The sequence below is a fragment of the Etheostoma spectabile genome, chromosome 4 (genome assembly GCF_008692095.1).
Source record: "Etheostoma spectabile isolate EspeVRDwgs_2016 chromosome 4, UIUC_Espe_1.0, whole genome shotgun sequence".
Classification (NCBI taxonomy): Eukaryota; Metazoa; Chordata; class Actinopteri; order Perciformes; family Percidae; genus Etheostoma; species Etheostoma spectabile.
The window spans coordinates 23,879,845-23,899,582 of NC_045736.1; the positions used below are offsets into that span (position 1 = coordinate 23,879,845).

Here is a 19,738-nt window from a genome sequence, read left to right on the forward strand (position 1 = left end):
ACAGCGCTTGGTGAATTATTGATGCTCATGTGGCATGCTGACAGTGAATAGAGGTGACCCTGGTTGGTGGTGGTGATAGTGGGAGATTCTTAGAAATCCCATCCCTCCACTGGATTGTTCCAGTTCTGCAAATCCAAGAAGATTCTGTTTTAACTATGAAGTGGCTAAACAGCTGGGAGCTGAGCTTTTTATTTGAGATCAGTGCTGGATGGTTTGTAAAGGCCCTGGGAGGGAAGTATGTCATGGACAGTGACCCAAGGTATGTGAGTCTCTGCAGGGGGGCTGGGACTATTAGAAGGGACGATTAGTGGCCAAGTGCTCAGGTAGCACAGAGAGATGTTCTGCTTCAGCAAAGATGCTCTTAATCTGTATCAACTTCCAACATATAGATTCATCACAATAGCTACAAGTAAAACAAAGTTATTAACATCTATTTGTTCATTGTTGAGGAGCACAAATCCTATGCATGCGCAAATACTATATTGTGATGCACTGAACCCAGAAATAGTAATATATACCAGCAAAATAGGTAGCATGCACAACTCAGCAACCATTTTAAGCAGAACCCCCTGCACACATATTAGAAACAATTAGCAGGAAAAACAATGAGGGTAAAAGAACAACAGATGCACAAGTGAGGGAAAGGGAGGAGCTACCAGGTGACAGGGGAGGAGAAGGATGCTCATGACTTTCAGGCAGACTGGAGGGAAGCACCAGTGGAAAATAAGTAAGACAACAAGTGAAGATGGCTCCCCAGCTCTACACCACCATGTACAAAGAGCAGTTTGCCTCTCCCGGCAGACCAAAACGGGAGCAACTTCGACCCACCTCTGCCCACCGCAGGAACAACCCCCAGCCCCGGCCGGTAAGAGGCACTGCTGCATGGATTGTATGGGTTTAATGGGACAAAGTAATTATTTATGATGGTGCATATACAGTATTATTACTACAATAAATGAACACATTTTTAGGTGGAGCATTTAAGGCAAAACATGTCTAATTGGGTTATGTATTATTGTCACTCTCTTTATTGTTTTCATTTAGCCCGACTAATGTGTCTTAAACTGTTTGGCAGGCTGGTTGTTAATTTTCACATTTCCCTGTGCTTTTTAGTGAATGTTGTATTACATCTATTATTCAGTACTTCCTCCATCTATCTATCCAGACATGGGGGGAACAGAGCTAAGACGGTTACAGTGTCCCTACTGTGAAGGGAAAAACAATCCAAAAAACCTACTTTACAGTTTCCAGTGTATTATAATGATAATAATACACAAAGGAAAGCCATTTAGGATAAATGCAAATGGTCTTTTAAAACCTGAAAGCTCATTATATTCTTGAGTACTGAGAGAAAGGAATATTCTGGGACTTGGTTTAGTTAATGAGAGTAAAGAAACAAATAGGAATGTAAAACATAAATAGGAAAGGTAGGCTGCATGTAAAGAAGGATGTTCAATTTAGTGAGTAATAGAAGGAGAGTGATATCCAGTTTCTTCTTCCCCTTACCTTATCTATTTCTACCCATATGTGTTGTGTGTTGTGCCTTTCCAGGACTTTCTGTTTCCCCGGAGTCTTCAGGCCAACTACAGGTCATGCCACACACTACCCCACTCCCCTTTGGACAGTGGACGTCCTCTTCTCCCACCTGTCAAACATTTATCATTCCATAGTCCAGTGACGACTTGTCCACACAACTACCTAAACACAGCAAACACAGGCAAACCAAACCGCATGCCCCCTGTCAACCCATCCACAGCACAAGCTCTGCCCTCTGCTGATGGACTGCAGAAACTACAGCTGAATGAGCCTCCTTCTGGCACTGGCTTAAAACTCCACGCTGCTTTGAAGAACCCAGTAAGGTAGCAATAGATTAATGTAATCTACAGGCTAAAGACGACTCTAAATACACAACAATGATCCTAACTGATTTTCTTTGCATTAGAGTGGATTATCAGAGGAATGTTCATCCACTCTCAGCACAGCAACTCAGGTGAGGGTACGACCTCTGACCCCTTCTTGGGACCTTTGAACCCTGAAAACACTGGAAAAGTTGATGAGCATTATTGAGTGATAATTGAGTAATTCTGGAAAAATGACATTGTTTTTGACAGACATCATCCAGGTGCTCAAATTCAGACAAGACCCCAAACCAGCAACCCTCAACACCACTTTCCGGTGACACGATACTGGAGGTCAAGTTCTAGTAGCAGCAATGATTATGGGTGCATATTGAACTTTATTTGAAAAAAAAATGTCTTAGTGTGTCAAAATATAATTACGACTCTAATCTTTGATCTGATGGTCTCTCAACAGCGGGTGCTACAGCTGCTTCCATGTGGTGAAGCCCTACCAAGCTGGGCACTACATCATACACCCAGAGTTTGTGTCTGAGTGTCTATGTTAAGACTATTAAAGCATTGGCTTTCACAGTGGGGACTGGGGGACCCACAGAGGTCCTTGAGGGGATCGTTAACTTCACTATTGTTTAATTCTCCACTAATTAACCAAGCGAGACAAAGTGTCATAATGAACAATGTAACTGTAGGCAGCCCTCTCGCCACTTCTATCTCCCTACATAACAGCATGGTTGCTTTTACATTCTGTACTAAATCAGCAGCAAAGATCTTCCCATAAAGGGTTTGTGGTTATTAAACCAAATCAGGCATTGTAGCCCTTATGTGTACCTGTATGTGACATAATTTTATCTATACTGGAGAGATACTTTTCTACATTTGACATAGGAATTATTTGTTGCATGTTTGGAGAGTTGCAGTTTTAGTACTGCAAAAAAGTAACTTTACTCAGGTGTGTTACAGACTCATTATGGTGATTAATATAGGTTATTTCTAGTTATATTATAGTAGACAAAATATACTGCACATCACATATAGACCTCAATTTCCCATAGAAATATCTTTTCTTTTCTTTTAACTTTGCAAATTGCAGTGTTTTGGCACACTTGCCTCTTGCTGTACATCCAGTGTGTTATGTGAAGTTTTTAACTAGAGTGACTTGCTCAAAACATGTAAAACAGCGTAAACTGTAAATAATGGGAGAATAAACAATTCTCTGTTCCCACCGAATGGACTACATTTCCCGTGCTACGGGGGGCGTAGACAAGGCGGATACGCATCAACATGCTTGATGCCTCGGGTCTTTTTCTGTGAACTGTGGCAAACAAGTTGTGCTTGGAGCTGCTGAGGGGGCTGCTGCTAACCGGTAGGCAAACACTATTTCTAATGAACAGCTAAGAGTAAAACAGGGAAAGCGTACACGACAATAGAATATGCCACTCCACATACACGGATTGCGGGATATCTGCCCTCCGTTAACTTTCTTGCACCACCCACCACCGCGCACAACAACACGGCTTTGTATGCATCGGACTATAGAAGTTGGGGGTAGACTACATTAGCAAAGAAGACATTATTTCTTGTAACTTAAGTTACGACTGTTACATTATGTTTGTTTGTAGGTCTATTGGATTTATTTAGCCCATTACATTAAAACAATATGCATAGGCTTAATACGAGTAGTTCAGCTCTTATAACGTTAAGATTCGTTAAAAACAGACACATCCAAAGGAAAGATCCTCAGTCTACTTTTGGTGCTCTGTAGAGTTCTGCCGTGTATTTATAGACTATAGTCAAGTCTTTTAGCTTAGTATGACACTATGGACTGTAATATTATTAATCATGGGCTATATCCCTGTAATCAGCGCACTGGATCAGGTCATACATACGAGCGAATTTTTCCGACTGTATTAGCACTTCTGTGTTTAGTTTTTGTTTGTCAGAATAGATAGTGAATTTGCTGAAATGGCAGATGAACCCTCTTGATCACACCATAAACAAAGAAATGCCCTAGTCTGAACATTTGCTGTGTTTTCACACCATTTTAATGAGAAAAACATGTCTGTGTTAAATATTTTTGTTCAGAAAACCCACCATAGGCGTAAAAAAGGTATTTGTGTAAAGGAATTACGATTAGTCAGACAGAAAAGTAACCTGCAACAATTTTGATAGATACATTTTGATAGATGTTTTGTCCATATTAAATATAGGCCTACAGTGGGTCATTGTATTAGGCAGTGTTGGGTTATTGATGATGTGTTGTATATTAAAGCATGATAATATATATCATCATTTAAGTCATTTTAAGCAAAACATTTCCTGTATTCAGCTTCCTCTCTGGTTCCAAATATTTGCTATTAGTTACTGTAGAGCTCTAATGATTGTTTGATTATTTAATTGACAGATAAGCAAAAAAATCAATCGATTAATCAATAAAAATAAAATGCAGATTTATCGATAAAGAAAATAAAAGTTATGAATGAATATTTTGGAGTTGGGCTGTGGGTTGAATGGTTGATTGAACTGAAGCAACGTTAAAACATCCCCTTGGGGTCTGCAAATTGTGGATATTTGAATTTGTAATATTAATATATGTGAATTGAGAAAATAATCATCAGATTGATTGATTAATTATGAAAACAATTGTTAGTTGCGGTATGAGATGATACATTTAAAATCATTGATTGTCATAGGTTAAGTTCTTACATATGTCCTTAAAAAAAGAAAGAAAAAGGCATGAATAAATAAATACAGTAAATCTTCCCCGTTTAATTCCAGCAGCCTGAGTGGATCTTCAAAAAACCTATAGTTAGTTCTCTGTTAATTAATGATGGGCTCACGTTATCACTCCTATTGTTGGGGGAAATCTATACCAAGGCTGGTTGAACACAGAATTAGTCAATTAGATTGCTAATTAATAGCATGCATTTTTTATTATCGACCGTCGCTGCCAGGGCAGACCACGAGGGTCAATTGCAGTTAGGACTAGTCAGCTAACTGGGAATCTAGAGAGGACTGAACTCCCTTTAGTCGGCTGTGCACCTAAGTCTAATCTTTTCTGATTAGCTTAAGCAACAATACCTAACATCAACTAGTTTATTACCCACAACTGTTTTTGCTGTATCCCTGCAGGTAATGATGGTCAGGGTTAAATGCAATTGAAATTGACACATATTTTTTTCCAATACACGGAAACATCACAACGCGTACCAGAGCCAACACAAAAAAAAAAGACACAGAGAGGAAATCTGGGAGGGAGGGAGGAACACATGCAGGAACAGACACACACAAACACATACCTAAACAGACACATAGACACAGACGGACACACAAACCAATCACATGCGTAGGTTGAGGTTGACCTCAAGGAGTTGGCCAATTGAAATTAACACTTGTCTTTTTTGGGCTTAAATGAACCAGGTAGTTACTAGTTTTGGTTGGTCTGACTTGAGGGAACACAAAGTTTAGTATTCTTCTCTAATCTTCCCGGCATTGGCAGAGTTTTAAGGCCCAAATCCCCTTTTCTGCTCCTCTACTTCCTTACATACAAATGAGTTTTCTTTCAATTTAACTCATATGTTAGAATTACTGCTGGGAACATCCACTTTATCCTCTTATGGGTAATTGGCAGTAGATTTGTTTTGTTAAATCTCAGACACATCTTTAAAGTTTACATCCTGACAGCATAATACCTCTAAGTGCTGTGGAATAACCTTGGGGCAGCAATGCAGAGCATGTAAAACAATTCTAGAAATGTAATGGAGGCTTTAAATGACAATGAAACAAGGTACACTGGATGTCTCTAATAGTTAAGTGATTTTAAAGTATTTCTTGACTAACCAGAACTGGGAATCAATGTTAGGTGAATTTTTTCTACAAAGGCTCCAATCTTTATGTTTTATTTTGACCAAATATTTACCGAAAAACATTGTCAATATGAGAAGATGAAATATTGCAAAAAGGTCTAAACACTGACTTTTCAAAGCTTGTTATCTTTCTCTCATGACAGGAAAGCAAACAGGCGTAACAACGTGCCAAGAGAGCAGCAAATGAGCTTCTTAGGAAAACATTTAAATGATCTTTAGAATAGCAACTCTCAGATTTGACCACTGAACAACACAAGTCATGTACCAAGTTGTACCTGGAGGAGCGGGAGGAACAATTACAGATGTTATCCCTAAGCAGAAACACAGCAAGGACACTCAACCCTTAGTTGGAGCTGGAGTAATCGGCCTGGTGCTGGTAATTGCAGCAGTGACCGCATGGTGTTATTACATAGCCTCTCTACGCAAAGCTGAGCTGCTTAAGACCCAGCTTCTGGATCTGAATAAAGATGGCTACATTATCCGCAACCAGGGAGGGTCTATTGTTTTCAGAATGGATTTCAGGTTGGTATTTTTTCAATGGTCTTTAAATATTTATGCTTGTATAATAATGTATATATAATATAATGCACATTTCAGATACAGTACAACAGAACATTTATGTATAATGTAAATGTATGCATGCCATTTAAGATATGTTACTGTTACAGACAGAACTGTGAGGTATGTGTTGAGAGAGATTGCTTGTAAATGTAATTATATTTAAATCTTGGCAGGTCAGGTACGCTGAATTTGGATTCATGCTCTAAAGAAGGGGAAATGCTGAGCTGTGAACGCACCACTGATAGAAAACTAAACTTCTTCATTGAGACAGTGCGACCCAAAGACACGGTACAATGCTACCGTGTGCGTTGGGAGGAACTGGTTCCTGACATTCCTGTTGAGCATGCTATGACATACAAGTTTGCACATTGGTATGGGGGTGCAGTGTCAGCAATTCAACACTGGCCTATTTCTATTTATGGCCAACAGGCTCCCAAACCCTTTGTTACTAGTGACATCTACTCAAACCGCAATGAATTTGGTGGAATTTTAGAGAGTTATTGGCTTTCATCCAATGCCACGGCCATTAAGATAAATAATTCAGTGCCTTTCCACCTGGGCTGGAATGACACAGAGAAGACCATGTCCTTCCAGGCGCGATACAATGACAGTCCCTTCAAGCCAAACCCAGGAGAGGCACCGTGTGCTGAACTTAGCTACAGAGTATGCGTGGGCTTGGATGTGACATCCATGCACAAGTACATGGTCCGCAGATACTTCAACAAACCAAACAAAGTGCCAGCCAAAGTCATGTTTCGCCATCCTATATGGTCGACCTGGGCTCTACATAAGACTGACATTGACCAAGAGAAAGTCTTGACATATGCTGCCAACATTCGCAAGTATAAGTTTAACTGTAGCCACCTGGAAATAGATGATCGCTACACCAGCCGCTACGGAGAATTTGAGTTTGACCCAGCAAAGTTCCCCAATGCCTCGGCCATGTTCCAAATGCTAAAATCAAATGGATTTCTGACGTCACTGTGGATTCACCCTTTTGTTAACTATGACTCAGAAAACTTCCATACTTGCGTAGAGAGGGGGCTATTTGTCCGGGAGCCTACAGGCCGGCTGCCGGCCTTGGTGCGCTGGTGGAATGGTATTGGCGGCATTTTGGACTTCACAAATCCAGAAGCTCGCGATTGGTTTTCCTCCCAGCTACGTTCACTGCGCACAAGGTACGGGGTATCCTCTTTTAAATTTGACGCTGGGGAGACCAACTACTTACCGTGGAAATTTAGTACCAGAACTCCCATTCGGGACCCGAGTTTTTTCACAAGACGTTACACAGAAATGGCAATTCCCTACAATGATCGAGCTGAGCTGCGCAGTGGCTACCAGTCTCAGAATATATCCTGCTTCTTCAGACCAATTGACAGAGACTCTGTTTGGGGCTATGAGTTGGGTCTCAAATCTCTTATCCCCACAGTGCTCACCATCAGCATTCTCGGCTATCAGTTCATTCTACCAGACATGATCGGAGGGAATGCATATCTAAACCGCACAGATGGGAATAGTGCATTACCTGATCGAGAGCTCTACATCCGCTGGCTGGAGCTTTCGGCCTTCATGCCCTCAATGCAGTTTTCTATTCCGCCATGGGAATACGACAACGAGGTGGTTGAAATTGCTCGGAAATACACAGCCCTCCATGAAAGTATTGTGGCGCCACGGGTCCTGGAGCTAGCTGGGGAGGTGCTGGACACCGGGGACCCAATCATACGGCCCCTATGGTGGATTGCCACAGGTGATGAGACAGCCTATAAAATCGACTCCCAGTTCTTGATTGGGGATGACCTCATGGTAGCCCCAGTTTTAGAGCCCGGAAAGCAAGAGCGTGACATCTACCTCCCTGCTGGCCGTTGGAGAAGCTACAAGGGAGAGAGATTTGATATCAAGGAGCCACTGCATCTCACAGACTATCCTGTAGACCTGGATGAAATTGCTTACTTTGTTTGGGTGTAGCAAGAAGGGAATCTGAACAGACTTGATTAGCCTTTGCTGCAATTTTCTCGTAAGAAAGAAAAAAATTAGCTTTTATGTTTATAGAAACAGGTTGTTTGTTATGGAAAAGCTTTTGTGCAATGAAATACGAATATTTTTTAAATTACAACACTATGTTGCATCACAAATGTAAAACTGTTTCACTCAAACATGCTCCAAACCTCTTAATTCTTAATGAATGGATACGTCATCTTTTTGTTGTTTTTGCATTTTGTTGTTGTTGTTGTTTACATTCAGAACATTAAAATAGCAGTAAACAACTATTTGCAATGTAAAGATATTGTGGAGTATTGGCGTCCTGAGCAAAGAATGAAGTCACAAGTCCGGTGTTTGGTGTTTTTTTGCCCCCAACATCTCCTTCAAGTTGCTTGGAAGGCGACGTTGGAAACAAAAACACCATTCAAACTCAATCCCTCAATCTCACAATCCTTCTGTTTTTTGTTTTGATAGCCAGTCTGGCTGCATGTTAAGTTTATGTGAGTGCCTTTTGCGTCAGTATATGACGCCGATGGCCGTGACAAAGCATCACTTTTCAATGAGGTGGGAAACGGTCTGTGAGAGCTGTGTGGAGGCAATCTCAGTTCACGTTTTCAGTATTTTGAGTACAGCCCCTATAAAGAGAGACTGTAAATAACATTTGTCAAAAAGGGAATATGTAAACTGTGAATAAAGTAAAGCATTGTTTTGCCATAAAGTTAAATTTAAGCCAAACAGATTGTATCATGGGAGAACAATTGAAGGGGTGTCATTATTGTCATTAAGCAGACAGTAGGTTACATAAAACCTAACTATAAAATTTCAGTTCGACTGAGATATTCTACTTTCCTATGACACTAATGACTCTTCTGCTCCAAGATACTTTTCAGGATGTCAGGTTTAATGCTTCACTTATCAGGATAAATGATTGAAGTTTAATCATTAAAAACTGAATGTGCTCTCATTTGTGGAACACAGTGTCATGTAACTACTCCTTGCCCAGAAGAAGATGCCTTTTATTGGGCACTAAATATTTTAGGTTCTTCCTCAGGTAACAGCTTTTTCTGGCTGTAGTGTGTTTTGAAGTGTGTCTGTCTTCATTACTTTGCAGACTCTGAAGTCAGCTAGTTATAATATAGTGTATAATACATTGAACACAGTAACCTAAGTGATAATGGTCTGATTACTTTATACTTACAGTATGTGAAAGTTGACAGATGCAATGATTTTAGCAGCATTTAATAATCAATTTAAATGGTACAGTATACTTTGTGTTTTGTTAATGTGAATATTTTGTGACTGCAGTGATATCTCAGTGCCATGTGTTAATAATTACTGCAACATACTATATGTGCTTTGTTTTTATGCTATACATTTTTTCATTGTATATGTAATATTATTGTTAATTTAACCCTTTACGGGGGGAATTAAGCGTTTTATGCACAATCACATGATCAACAGTGTGTACCACAAATGCAACAAAACAAAATTTTCCATTATGTAGCTGCAAACTAAAAAAACTTTTTTTTTTCAGCAGCACATGACTTTTTTCGAAGTACAACCAGTAAAGAATAATATAGGTATTAACATGGTCCGGCTATTTAAATAAAAGCTTCTGAATACCAGACCCTTTTAAACGTGAAAATGGCTTCCTGTAGTTCATTTGTAACCCTTTAAAAAAATGTTGAGGTGGATTCTTATGAGCTATAAAGCTGCAATAAAAAAAGGTGTTATTGTGAAGTAACGTAAACGAAACGTCCACATTCTTATGGTGAAATGTTCTTATTTGGCAATACAATTTTTTTTTTTAACGTATGCAGCATACAGGTTGACCTTTGTGGGTTGTATTTGTGTCTTTTGACATAGTTTCATCCTAACAACACTTACTATTTAAAGCAGCAGGCCAACCTTGGAGGCTATTTCTGTCTCAGACTCTCTTCCCGTATGACGAGACTGAGAGGCTGTATATCTTGGACTGAATGTTTCTTTGCTTTTCCTCTTTCGACCCAGTGTGTGCTGTGTACCTCGAGTTATTGTAACTGAAAATGGCACTAATTTGTCAAGAGTGCATATTTGATGTCATTTTGTATAAACATATTCAAATAAATCAAGTTGGACCTTTTCCTTATTTTTAATTTGCACACATTCCTCTTTGTTTTTAATGTAAACATCACAAAAACATAAAGCACAATTGCACTAAATTTTGCTACTATGACTACCACTACCAGATGCCTGATTGTAAATCCTCTAAGAATGAGCACTATATGTCCAAACTTTACTTATTTACACACACCTACACATGAAGTTCAGCTTAAATTCTTTCAGGAAGACTATGCTTGAAATTTCTCTCTTTCCCAACCCAATTAGCTGCATTGTCATCAGCTGAATGTGGGCATCTACTCTCTCAATTAAACCAACCAGATTTCCCACAATCTCCATGAGCTATCGCATACTTGCATGCAAACTCTAAATCTGTTCGACTCTCTGAAGCTGACAGTTTTCATTTCAGGCAAAATTTATGCCACCCTCCCCCATCTCATTCACCTCCAGTTCTCATCATTCCCAGCACCCAGGGTTCCTCCATCAGAAGCCTCGCTTCACATCACATCCATCCAGATCGTCAGACTTATTTAATCCCTTCATCCCCTCCACCAGTGTCCAGACTCCATCAAGGGGATATTTCTATACCCCTTATAAATTAACAATGGGTGGAGTCTAAGTGCCAAAGACTCTAAACATATCAACCTATTATGCACCATGTTCATTAAATGTATTTCACTCTTAAATGAAGTCTCTCCTGATTTAAATAAAATACAAGAAAAAAAGACACATGGGCATGCATTTCAGATTAGAAAACTAACCGTGCCACAAGTGAACCAAAAACAACCTGTGACCTCTTATGAGTCTGCAATACATGAAAACTAATGGGTCTATCAATTCAATATTGAAAGAGTTTGGCACCTGGCCTATCACAGGGTGATAATGACAAGGTGATAATACAATTGTGCAGGTTATTTGGAGGCTGTGTTCAGATCAATAAAGCATCTGATGGTTCATGATGTGAGGCCAAAGAGCATGTGATATGAAACGACCAGACACTAAAAATAGAAAAAGAGATAACAGGAGATAATAGCAGCAATACTTATTAGAATTACAGTCATAAGAATGATTGTTCTGTCTGAGTTCAAGCAGCCTGGACCATTTCTTACATCTATAGTCGATCTTTCATATGTTTCGGGAATTTATTTCTCTTCAAAACAGCGGGATGTGCTTCAGAACTACTTAACTTTATTTGCCAATCCCTCATCTTTTTTCAAAATTGATCTTGACTTGCAGCATGTGCGGGTAGGGCATACATTCATTGATTAGCTGTCCATGTGTAGCAGGGATCAATATTATTTGTTGGTTTGCTTTCTGCAATCATATTGTTTGGTTTTCCCCATCTTTCTCGATTGCAGGCATGGACAAGTCATTTATGAATGAGCTTAAAGGGGGACTTGGAGATTTTAAGGAGGAGGGTTGAAAAAGAGAAGTTTAGAAAAAGGACCATTTTACGCAAAAACAGTAGGCCTAATTAATTGTGTGCTTTTTGCTTAGCTCACTGTGTTGAGGAACATGATTTATTGTTTTCGCTATTTCATGAATTTGTTAATTTAAATGAATGAGATAATGCATAGCTACCTGCGCTGATAGCAGTAAGAGTGGAGGTTGAAGCATGAAACTATGATGCAGAGTTTTAAAATAAAAAAGTTATTTGTGAAAGAGCATTTAACAGATATTGAAAATGAAACAAAGACATACTAGAATCTGTGGGTGTTTTGGCCATGTGGTGCTGCAGACGTCCAGAAGGGTGCAGTGTAGCTTCATTGATAAACTCTCTTTGTGACGTGTCAGTGGACCATGGTCCAGATGTTATGTGTTTGCGCACACACACCACACACACACACACACACACACACACACACACACACACACACACACACACACACACACACACACACACACACACACACACACACACATAAGCAGGACACAAAGCTGGCAGAGCACTTCCCCCTTCCTTCCCCACCTGCGAGTCCACCTGTGTGTCCATCTGCAGAGGAGAGAGCGCCAGTTGTTCTGGTTATGAGCCAGTGTGTCTCAAGTACCTTCCTATATCCTCCTTCCATGAGCGTGTCTGCTGTCTGTCCTCCCCTGTAAGGCATATAAATTACAGAGAGAGAGAGAGAGAGAGAGAGAGAGAGAGAGAGAGAGAGAGAGAGAGAGAGAGAGAGAGAGAGAGAGAGAGGGGGGGGGGTGCTTGGAACAACAACCATAAAAACATTAAATATAGATGCATCTTTTGCAATTTCAAACTTTCTTTTCTAATCAGAACTAGAGTTAATGTCCTCGGATTTTAGGAATATCTGACAATACTTAATGAAGAAATAATGACCATGATCAAGATTTAGTGTTAAAAAAGAATGATTTAATCACTAATGTATGTCACTGTGGCTTAAAATGCTAGATTTGACATTACAGTATCTCATTACAGCTAAATTCAGCTTGACCACAAATAAGCTAATTAATGAATACTATAAACTGCAAACAATATTAAAGATGAATACAATACACAATAAATAAACATGATCACTACAATAATTGCAGAGGAACAATAAAACTACTGAATCCATCATCAAAATTGTTGATTGACATAATTATAAAGCAAAATAAACAAAGGCAAACAATGATGAATAGGCATCAGTTTATTGAAAAAGCTTTCCAGTTTCTTGAAGCTAAGTGTGGAACGAACGTTTATTGTGGAAGACCACAGGGGAAATAAAACCCCACGGCCGTCTCTTGTGTGAAATGAGAATCTTTGTCCTTAACCCAAGATTTTCACTCTGTAACTAGAATGACCTCACATCTGGTGCTGCCATGGCTTGTCTGACAGGAATATGTCTGTCCTCGCTAGGTAACAAATGAACCCAACACCCCAGAGACTTGTCTTGCATCTGTTTATCTTTTTTACCTGTCGGTTCGCTGCACTGCATCAGGCTTACACTGCTCAGCAGCCTTTGTGGATTTCAGAGCATGCCTTTGCCATTACAGGGACAGAGATAGTAGGTGTTGGCTGGTAGCAACATTTGTTAACTTTTATCACTGGGTATAGTTCTGTGTTTAAGTCCAATAAAAAAAAATTTCATTGTTGCCTCTTGATATCCCTATCTTCACGGTGACACAATGTTCTTTTTTATTGGCTTTCTTTTACTATTTTTCTTTTGCTGTTCTTCTTATGTCTGGGGTATGTATAAGTTAAAACCGTTGGTTGATAAATTGATTAGTCAATTGACAGAAAAAAAGGTTCAAGCAAAAATGGCAAATATTCTCATGGTCCAGCGAGTAAATGTGCTGATTTTTTTCCCTTTTTCTTTTCTAAACCAAACAATTGGGTTTTAGACTGTTGGTCAAGAGAAACGAGAAATTTTATGACATCAGCTTGAGCTTTATGTGGATTTTTCACTATTTTTTGACATTTTATAGACCAAGTGAATAATCACTTAACCAAGAAAATAAATGGCCAAGTATTGAATAAAACAAAATCATTAATTTTAGACATTGCTAGTTGTAGCCCTGGACTTTGAACCTGACTGAAATTGTAATTTTACTGTTGTAGATAATGATAATAAAGCTCTTTTGAATTTTGAGTGCATGCAGATAGTTTGAATAGAGTTAAGAAAAATGGCGACAGATGTGCTTAAGCAGTAAAATTAAGGACCTAGGTGAGAACAACAGGCAGGGCAAATCCCCTGTGCCTTGGCGGGGGTAAGAGGATGAACAAAATGTCAGCCACTAAGGAACAGCTGCATTATTGAAACATTGCGTTGCTGCTGCAGCCTTGCACAAGGTTGTTTGATTGATACTGTTTTAGAACACTCCTGTCCTCTCATGCTCATGGGGTTTACCTGGGGAGAAACCAGGGGAGGAGGAAAGGTGCTTAGGTGGCTCATCTGGGTTTTGAAGGAAAATTGGTGCCATCCATCAAACACTGCATTTAACAAACGCTAACGCAGGCATGGCCAACAAAGGATTCGTATATAAGGCAGCGAACCTGAAAACATGTGAGGTGCAGGGACTGCTGAGGGTCTATCAATCAGCCAGTCAGCTCCTTTATTTAACAAGCGAGGGCCACAGACCCCGAAGGGCCACACTCTATATTCTGGCTGGTTGGGCTGGCAGTCTTCTCCTGTAAAAGGAAAAAAGGGAAGAGAGGAATGAAGGGAGGAAGGAAAGAGGGACATGAAGGGATTTGGGTTGGGGTCGGTGGGGGGGGGGGGCGGAGATGCAGAAGGGTTTGGCCCGTGTCCCCTGGCGTGCTGGTGCGCTTCATCTTCTCAGTGCAAGGGCCTGGAACTGCTGCTTGATGGGATTTTCAGCCCTGTGGCCTCCGCTGTCCCAGCATCCATCTGGAGGGCTGCCGTGTGCACAGCGAAGAGCCAGCTACTCAGCGACACAGCCATAAAGAGCAACCCGTAGGCCAGCCAATGCCACTGATCTGAGGCTCGCAGCTCTGTTCAGTGGACAGGCCAACACTCAGTGGCACACATTCCTGTCAGGGACACAGGCTGATCCCTAAGCTACTGTGTGCTCAGTGGAACAGAAGACACGCTCTGTGAGGCAGCCCACATCCAACCACTGACTCCTTCAAAGCTTAGAAAATTGGAATGGAACAAGGACTTAACTATTCAGCTTCCCTAATGGTGTGGATAGGACTATCTCCCCTCTCTCTTCTGGTATATGTATGTGTCACAGCAATGAAATATATACAATGATACTTATGTCTGCATTACGGCACTTTATCGAGACGTTATAGTGCATTCAGTATCTGATTAAGGTAAGGAGCAAAAGTAATAGTGGCACTTTGTAGATGATCCAAATGTTCATGCAGTTGAATAAGGCCATGATAAAACCTTTCCTGAAAACAATGCTTCCTTTGCACGTTCAATAAAAACACTGTGTCAGATATTTTTTTACAGAGAAGTTAAATTTAATACCATAACGCACAGCATCGACAATAATATCAGCTCTATATAATTGAAAATCAAGACCAAATATTCAAAGAAAATCATTACTGTCTCTCATTACTGGATCCAATTTATGTATGCCCCTGGGGACACAGTAGCAAACAATGGTTGAGATACTGTATGCAGTAAATTGGTGGTGAATGTGCACTGGATCCCGGGTGATATAACTGATGCGTATGTGGAAAGTTTGGATTAAAAATGTTTTTGTTTCTCCTCAGGGCTACGCGGCATCATAAGCATTTTTTTCCTCTCCCGACGACTGTAAATTCAGTGAATGTAGCCCTGTGGTGGGTAAGGTGGGCAGACGGCAGACTGTATAAATAAACAGAGTCTGTCTGAGGGCAGCACTGTGGCCCCCACCTGCCCACATCAATCAATATTACAGCGGCCCCTGGCAGCCCAATCGCCCTTTTATAGGCCTTTGAAATGATCAAACATCTGCTCATAACCATATTTCATATATATATGGATGGATCAAACATACAATATCAAATTCTGATATATCATGCTGCACAACAGGATGTAACAACAACAATACGGGACATTTACTCACAAGTGTGTACAGTGGCAGATTTGGGGCTATAAGTATAGCCTTGAGAATCAGTGGGCTTTTTAAGGCTCACCAAATACTCAATAACTCAATAAAGCCAAAATGGATGAAACGTGTTTCCCAATAATCATTAGCAGTATTGTTGTGCCCAAAAGACTTGGGTGAGAAAACACAACTCAGCGTCAACTATTTCCCATTTACTGTTTAAAAGTCGTCCGTGTTAATGGAAGCTCAGTGAACATGATAAAAGTTGAGCCCAGTAACTAGTTTGGCAGCTGTAGTAGACAAAGGTTACTTGGGCCTGGTCCACGGAGGGGGGGAATGAATCCAACTGGTCCAAGGTTAATGGTGGCCTGGAACAAAATGGATTCAATGCCAGGGGCGTGCTGACAGGTGATTTGACATGAGTGAAGGTGGGCCATCAATCTCCTGTTGGCCCCTGTGACCCTCCCCCGCCCAGCTGTAGCAGCTAGGAGGCGCCAGGTGTCATGGTGCCCTGACCTGTACAGGTCTCAGATAGCCCACCTGCTGTCTGCCTAAAGCTCCCCCTAAGGCTAGAAGAGACTCCCATCACTTCACGCTTGGCTGGCATAATGAAACTGTGATTGGGAGATAGTGAACTGTGACAGGCAGTAGTAGACTCAAAGTCTTCAAGCCAAATTCAAACCACTCACTCCAGGTTGCCTTTTATAGCTTGCTTTTCTCTTGAATGGGTCTGACAATTTAATGGTGCAAAAATGATAATCTGCCAGCCTATCTTTAAAATGCTTTCATATTCTGTGTGGCTATTTTTTCGTGCAGTGCAGAATGAAGGGATTTGTAACTTATTCAACCTGAGGAGAAACATCAGGTATGCTTTGGCAAAAATGTATTTGTGTAGCTTGAGTGTCATTATGCACATGTGTGTACATGTGCTTGCAATGTCCCCCCTACCCCCAGGGAGGCTCAGCATCACGTTTAAAACTGACATAAATTCCCTGTCACAAATCCCTGGGGTAGCCAGGCTTGTAGGGACAAAAGCAAATATTTCCGTTCCTGATCATGGCCAATCCCTTTTAACATCCCCACCCACTGACCACCCTCCCTACCCTCCTCTGAATCTACCCTAGCACTGCAAGCCAGCCATTTGTCACAAAGTAATTATAGAATTATCGATTGGCAAGCAATTAACACCTTTCTTCTCTTTTTCCACCCTCCTCCTTGCCCCACCCAACCCCCTCCACCCCATCCTTTAATTTGAACTCAGAGCGAGAGAGAATAAGAAAGGGGAAAAAAGCCGTGGGAGTAGCACATTTAATCCTGCTGGCATTTCCTAGTTCTCCTCAAATTAATAGGGCGACAGGGACAAAACGGCTTTTCTTTTTCTTCCTCTGTTTCCTCTGTTATTTCTCTCCTTGTCTTGCCTGCTGATCTATCTTTAACAGACAGGGAGCTGCTTAGAGTACAGCCAAACACTCTATTCTGGCTAGAATGACTGAATACACCATTAAACCTCATTTAAAGAAAAACACCTTGCAAGCTTCATAACAACCACATATCTTCCAATATAGATAGCTATAACAATGTTGTTGAACTCTCAAATAGAAAAAAGATTCAACTAGTACAGTAGTTTTCATATTTTACAGTCTTTACTTTTACCTCTTCTTCCTGTCCTGTTTTTCCAGCTGCCACTGGTAGTATTGGTCCAGATGGACTTACAGGGGAAAAGTGCTAGAACCTCCGGCTGGCAGATGTCTGAGTCAAGATGGATGTCATGGAACATCACCTTAGTAACATATGGATAGGGACAGGGGATTTGATTCCCCTTCTGGCAAGTTTGATAACACATCTTCTCTTTTTTGTTTATCAGTCTCCCTGCCATCTCACACTCACCAGACTTTCATATTCTGCTTGCTGGGTCCACTAACAGGGATTTTAGTGATTGAGATTTTTTCTTCTTTTTTACAGCTTATTAATAGGATATTTTTCTGCATCTGAAACTGAGGATAACATGTATTCTTAAACTATGGATCAGACCCAAAGTAGGTCATGGCTCTACTTTTAGTGTCTTCCCACAAAGTAAAAGTACCAATAAATATTAATGAGTCTGTATCCTAGGATGAGAGACACAATTTCTAATTTGAGTTCTGCACTGAAAAAGAACCCCTGAGTTACAGGGTTTAATTTTCCTCTGGTTTCTCAAGAAAGGGGTGGGGGGTGGGCAGAGCTACTTCTAAATTACAATTCATGTCATCACACCAGCGTTGGTTGTGTGTTGTTGTTTTTTTCTGTGGGGAGTAGATGAGATGGAGCTGCTGTTGTCCGCGTTCACATCAGTGGTGACACAATTAGTCATGCTCATAAAATAATGACAGTAATGAAGCTACAGTAACTTTCTTACTAACATGACCTGGTTACTGAATAAGGACTATATTTTATTTTGGTAAGGATCTTAATTATTCATATGTGATCACAGCAGAGTATTTCTTAGTTTAGATTTATGGGGACTATATAATGAATGCAAGGTCACAAATACAGAAAAGCATTAGATTTAATATTTTAACAGTCTGGATACTGGTACTCCTATGCACATTAAAACAAATACTTAAAATTATTTGGAAAGGCAACACTTGGAGCTCTCTCTTCCTCCCTCGAAATGCAGCTAGCCTAATGTGAGTGGCATTCATTTGACAGCAATTTAGGAACAATTTGAAGCCATTGCGGGACCTTTCTCTTTCATGCTGTAGTGTTGATCAATAAATCCCCACAGGATGTTATTCAAACACATATACAGCAATATGCCTTCCTGAAAAACACTGTGATATTGACCCGTTTTTCTTGCCCTGCAGGCCTTCTTATTTTCACAAAGAATGGGTAACCCAGGAGACCGACATTGTTGTGGGCCTCTGCTCTATGCAGGTTTTCTGGCTTTTCTGACTCTAACACTATAGCTCTCTGTCACAGTTTCTTTAAAGTCTTCTCACATGTTTGCAATTTCTTGTGTATGGTTGACATCAAGAGAGTTTTAAAGGAAACGTGGGACAATCTATGTGTGGGTGTTTCACCTGAGCTTGTTTGTGCCCCTGAATTACTTTTTGTGCACTTAAGATTTTTGGGAAATTCTGGAATCTTCATCATAGTCATCATCATTTTGCAATTGTACAGAAAATGCATCAGAGGTGGTAACCAATACCGACACTCAAAATTTCACTCACAATTTCTGTCCATTCATTGACAAGTGTTACTGCCTCCCAAGGCTAACTGCTGAAAGTAAGAAAAATGTTATCCAGCATCAGACTCTGTACTGGTGTTAATGAGGGAATACTAAACTAATCAGTTTGTTTTTATGGAATTGGGAAAAATGTCTACACTAAATGTGAAAACTTGTAGCGACAAATACACCGATGATTATCACCGGACTCCCCAGCTCGCCTCAATGCTCTCATCAATCTCAATTCCAGCAGCACCAAAAAGCAACAAATACCACACAGATAACGTTAGTGAAGTATACAGCTGCTGAAGACAGTGGAACATTTAGAAACTAAAAAGTCAAAATTTTCCCTTAAGATTTGGTGGAAAGCAAAACTGAGCTACATATAAAAGGAGAGAAAATATGAGACGTCTGCTTCAAGTCTGTCTGCGGGATGTGTAAATAGGCAACTTTTTGCTTACACCTTCGCCATATCAAATATTTAAGGTGATAATATTTCAGTGTTGTGTTTACAGCTTGATGCGCTGCCCTAGAGGGCAAAAGAACCCAAACAATTATTGCAGGTATAAAGCTGCATTAATCAACTTTTGGCCCCCACATAGACACTGACACTGGTAAAACACGTCTTTTTCACAGCAGACACTTTGACTTATTGTAGCTTATTTCACACAGCT

At 40.4% G+C, this 19,738-nt stretch overlaps 2 protein-coding genes across 3 annotated transcripts; both read left to right on the forward strand.

The window, feature by feature from the left end:
• Positions 1 to 452: 452 nt before the first annotated feature.
• Positions 453 to 3,036, forward strand: LOC116687396 (uncharacterized). 2 transcript variants are annotated; one of them, XM_032512754.1, is made up of 5 exons: positions 453 to 865; positions 1,552 to 1,859; positions 1,943 to 1,990; positions 2,112 to 2,192; positions 2,314 to 3,036. In XM_032512754.1, exons 1-5 carry the CDS (start codon positions 746 to 748, stop codon positions 2,402 to 2,404), a joined length of 648 nt encoding a protein of 215 aa, XP_032368645.1. In that variant the 5' UTR covers positions 453 to 745; the 3' UTR covers positions 2,405 to 3,036. The 2 variants fall into 2 exon arrangements, with proteins under 2 accessions (XP_032368645.1, XP_032368644.1); XM_032512753.1 differs by having other exon boundaries at positions 455 to 865; positions 2,112 to 2,222; positions 2,314 to 3,030.
• A 91-nt stretch (positions 3,037 to 3,127) lies between these two features.
• On the forward strand, positions 3,128 to 10,382 carry myorg (myogenesis regulating glycosidase). Its single transcript, XM_032512737.1, has 3 exons — positions 3,128 to 3,219; positions 5,863 to 6,241; positions 6,454 to 10,382. Exons 2-3 carry the CDS (start codon positions 5,979 to 5,981, stop codon positions 8,243 to 8,245), a joined length of 2,055 nt encoding a protein of 684 aa, XP_032368628.1. The 5' UTR covers positions 3,128 to 3,219; positions 5,863 to 5,978; the 3' UTR covers positions 8,246 to 10,382.
• Positions 10,383 to 19,738: the final 9,356 nt, after the last annotated feature.

What these genes read in the sequence shown, in the direction of transcription:
- LOC116687396 (XM_032512753.1), top strand. Translation starts at nt 746, where the DNA reads ATGGCTCCCCAGCTCTACACCACCATGTACAAAGAGCAGTTTGCCTCT. An exon ending in ACAACCCCCAGCCCCGGCCG is followed by an intron (nt 866 to 1,551) that starts GTAAGAGGCACT and finishes GTGCCTTTCCAG; the next exon opens with GACTTTCTGTTTCCCCGGAG. An exon ending in GCTTTGAAGAACCCAGTAAG is followed by an intron (nt 1,860 to 1,942) that starts GTAGCAATAGAT and finishes TCTTTGCATTAG; the next exon opens with AGTGGATTATCAGAGGAATG.
- myorg (XM_032512737.1), top strand. Translation starts at nt 5,979, where the DNA reads ATGTACCAAGTTGTACCTGGAGGAGCGGGAGGAACAATTACAGATGTT. An exon ending in GTTTTCAGAATGGATTTCAG is followed by an intron (nt 6,242 to 6,453) that starts GTTGGTATTTTT and finishes AAATCTTGGCAG; the next exon opens with GTCAGGTACGCTGAATTTGG.